The 3653-nt window shown below is 35.6% G+C and overlaps 1 protein-coding gene across 1 annotated transcript; it reads right to left on the reverse strand.

The window, feature by feature from the left end:
• Positions 1-1230: 1230 nt before the first annotated feature.
• On the reverse strand, positions 1231-1950 carry LOC141680228 (uncharacterized). The gene is made up of 2 exons (XM_074486513.1): positions 1617-1950; positions 1231-1499 (listed from the first exon to the last, which is right to left on the reverse strand). Exons 1-2 carry the CDS (start codon positions 1948-1950, stop codon positions 1231-1233), a joined length of 603 nt encoding a protein of 200 aa, XP_074342614.1.
• Between the last annotated feature and the right edge of the window lie 1703 nt (positions 1951-3653).

Raw genomic sequence — 3653 nt, forward strand, 5'->3', positions numbered from 1 at the left:
GGTGTTGTAGTCAAATTCTTTTTCAACTCTTGAAAGCAGCTAAACATTCTTTATCAAATTTGAAAGAACATCCTTCTCCAATAGATTGCACAAGGGTTTAGAGATTTTGGAGAAGTCTTTAATGAATCACCGATAAAAACCCGCATGACCAAGAAAACTGCGGATTCCTTTAACTGAGATTGGTGGAGGAATATTTTCAATAACCCCCACTTTTGCCTTATCCACTTCCAGCCCTTTGCTAGATACCTTATGCCCTGGAATGATACCCTGTTGCACCCTGAAGTGACATTTTTCCTAATTAAGCACCAAATTGGTCTCAACACACCTTTTCAACACCAAGCCTAGATTATATAAACACTCATCATAAGAAGACATGAAAACATAAAAGTCATCCATGAACACCTCCACATTAATACCAATCATTTCAGAGAATATGGCCATCATGCATCTCTAAAAAGTAGCAGGTGCTCCACAGAGCCTGAAAGAAACTCGGCGGAAAGTGAAAGTGCCAAAAGGACAAGTAAATGTGGTCTTCTCCTAATCTTCTGGGGAAATGCAAATCTGATTATAGCCTGAGTACCCATCCAGAAGGCAATAATACTCATGACCAGCCAACCGGTCAAACATTTGATCGATGATTGGAAGCAGAAAATGGTCCTTCCCGATGGCTTTATTCACCTTCCGATAATCCATGCATACTCTCCACCCTGTGACTATCCGAGTAGGGATGAGCTCATTCTTCTAATTAGCCACGACCGTAATGCCTCCTTTCTTGGGCACACACTACACCGGGCTCACCCACGAACTGTCTGAAATAGGATAGGTGATCCCTACGTCCAGCCATTTAAGAATTTCTTTCTTCACTACTTTTTTCATGATAGGATTAAGTCTTCTCTCATGTTCAACGATAGGTTTACTTCCTTCCTCAAGCAGAATTTAATGCATATAATAAGAAGGTCTGATTCCCTTGATGTCTGCTATAGTCCACCCGATTGTTGATTTAAACTCTCTCAAAATTCGCAAGAGCTTGTCTTCATCACTACCTGAAAGGTCAGATGCAATAATAACAGGTAAAGTAGATGCATCACCTAAAAAAGCATACCTCCAGTGATCAGGAAATGGTTTGAGCTCAAGTGTGGGAGCTTCTTCAATAGATAATTTAAGACGCTCCTAAGAATTTTTCAGCTCTGCTAATCCAAGAGACTCGAATGGCAAATCTAACTTCCTCTTCTACGAAGATGCATTCAAAAACTGAAGTTGCTCAACCCCTTTTTCGTCTTCACTATCAGATTTCCCTATTAAGGCTCTCTCCAAGGTATCCGGCCTTAGCAATTGATCAAGCTCCGAATTCACTACAGAGTGGACCAGCTCTAGTTTATAGCACTCATCTTCATATGTGGGGAATTTCATTGCGTTGAAGATATTAAAAGTGACATCCCGATGCTGAACCCTTATTGTAAGTTCTCCCTTTTGCACATCGATCAAAATTTGGCATGTACCTAAGAATGGTCTTCCCAAGATAATAAGAATCTTCTTATCCTCCTCAAAGTCTAGGATGACAAAATCAAAAGGAAAGATGAGTTTATCCACCTTAACCAAGACATCCTGCACTATACCTCGCAGATAAGTGATGGATTGAATAGCCAGTTGTAAGGACATGTTTGTAGGTTTTGGATCAGGCAGAACAAGTTTCCTGAAGATAGACAATGACATCAGATTGATGCTAGCTCCCAAGTCACACAAACACTTGTCGAAAGATAACTCGCCAATGGTGCATGATATCGTGAAGCTTCCTGGATCTTTAAGTTTAGGAGGCAGTTTCTGTTGCAACACCGCACTGCACTCTTCCGTTAGAGCAATGGTTTCTGACTCCTCAAGCTTCAACTTCCGAGATAGAAAACCCTTCATGAACTTAGCATAGCTCGGCATCTGCTGTAACATCCGGGACATTGCTTAAAATTATCTTTGTCAATAAATCATTATTATGTGATTATAATGAGAATTTTTGATGAATTATCTGATGATTGATAATAATATTTGGATGTTTGTATATAATAAAATGTGAGCATGTTAATTTTGATAATTCCAAAAGAAAATATAGATAATTAAGGTATTTTCCTGGTAATTTTTGGAATGTTATATTATTTTATAATGATTTATGAATTTATTAATTATTTTATGAATAATTACGAAACTATTCTATAAAGCCGGGAATCGTCCAACTTCAACCATTTTTTTAAATTTTTACAACCCGAAACTTTTCCAAAAATTCCTTCCTAAACTAATCTGATAATTCCGGAGATTTTCCGTGTTTTGACTTTTTCGATCCGGATTACGATCTGACCCGTGCGCGGCCCAATGTAAAATTTTCGATACGATAATCATTTCGATAAATCAACAAAACTCGTATTCTCAAAAGAAAGGATAATATTAGATTATTTTCGTATAAAGTCTTTTATAAAAGCCCGATTTTGATAATTATCCAAAACAGGTATCAAATTGGATCGTTTTCCAAAGTAACCTTTTTTTCGATCCAATACGATCCAACGAGTATTATTTTTCTATATAATTATAAATACCATTTACTTATTATTTAATTATTATTTTATTAAGTAAAAATCAGAAAATTCCCTGAAATTCGTTCTTCAATGTTCTTGAGAATCAAAGCATGATTTTGGCCTGATCTGGAAACTAAATTAGGTCGTGTTTGTAACCAAATCGAAGCTCTCGAGGAGCTCTACAAGTTTATACCATCAAAAGGTACCTCAGATCAATAATTTTAAAAATTCAATTTTAGGGCTTATGTTCAAAATTGGGGGTTTTTGATTTACGAATCGTTTAATGGTTTTGATGCTTAAATAAGCTTTATTATTGAATTTGAAGTTGAATTAGTAAATATAACCCCTGGAGGTATTAAGTCGAGCTATATGGTTTTGAATAATTTTAATTTCGATTTTCTGAGTTACATGTTAATTGTTACATGATTAGGATGCCATGAATAGTTTTTATATGAAATAAGCATTGATTTGGTATATAACTCATTAATTTTGATTGAGAAATGATTGAGGTTGGTTTTCGACCCGAACTTGCAGGTGTTCTTCGTTGGTTTAGCCGGAAATTGAGTTTCCAGGAAGTTGTGTTGATGTTGTCATGTTAATGAAGTAGCTAGACTGATTTGCAAGTTATTGGATCAAAAACCGCAGAAAACCGCAGTGATTTGGGGCCTGATCGGAGACTCGCCGGTTCCAGCGAGGCTGCTGGTTTCTAGGGCAAACCCAGATTCGGGTGAACCTTCCACCGATTCCGGTGGTCTTCTCCGGCCACCCGGGAACTCCACCCGACCCGAATTTTTAACCACGGGTTTTAATTCAGACCCGCTTTCAATCGTCTTTTCCCCTATTTCAATTTTATAAATCTGTTTCTACAGATTTTCTTTTAAAACTAATTCAAAAATCAAATATTTTTTAATTTTTAATTCAAAATTCAATTCTTTTAATTTTTAAAAATGATTTCTAATTTAAAATTAATGTAGTTAGTTATGTTTAATAATTAACTGAATTATTTTAAGTTCCAAAATTTTATTTATTTTATTATTTTTAAAAATCTAAATTTGATTTAATTATTTGTATTATTTATTTATGGATTTAACTAAT

The sequence above is a fragment of the Apium graveolens genome, chromosome 8 (genome assembly GCF_009905375.1).
Source record: "Apium graveolens cultivar Ventura chromosome 8, ASM990537v1, whole genome shotgun sequence".
Classification (NCBI taxonomy): Eukaryota; Viridiplantae; Streptophyta; class Magnoliopsida; order Apiales; family Apiaceae; genus Apium; species Apium graveolens.

Coding starts and splice junctions, on each gene's coding strand:
- LOC141680228 (XM_074486513.1), bottom strand. CDS start 1,950: ATGTCCCGGATGTTACAGCAGATGCCGAGCTATGCTAAGTTCATGAAG. Junction 1,500..1,616: donor ATCCATCACTTATCTGCGAG/GTATAGTGCAGG, acceptor GACCATTCTTAG/GTACATGCCAAATTTTGATC.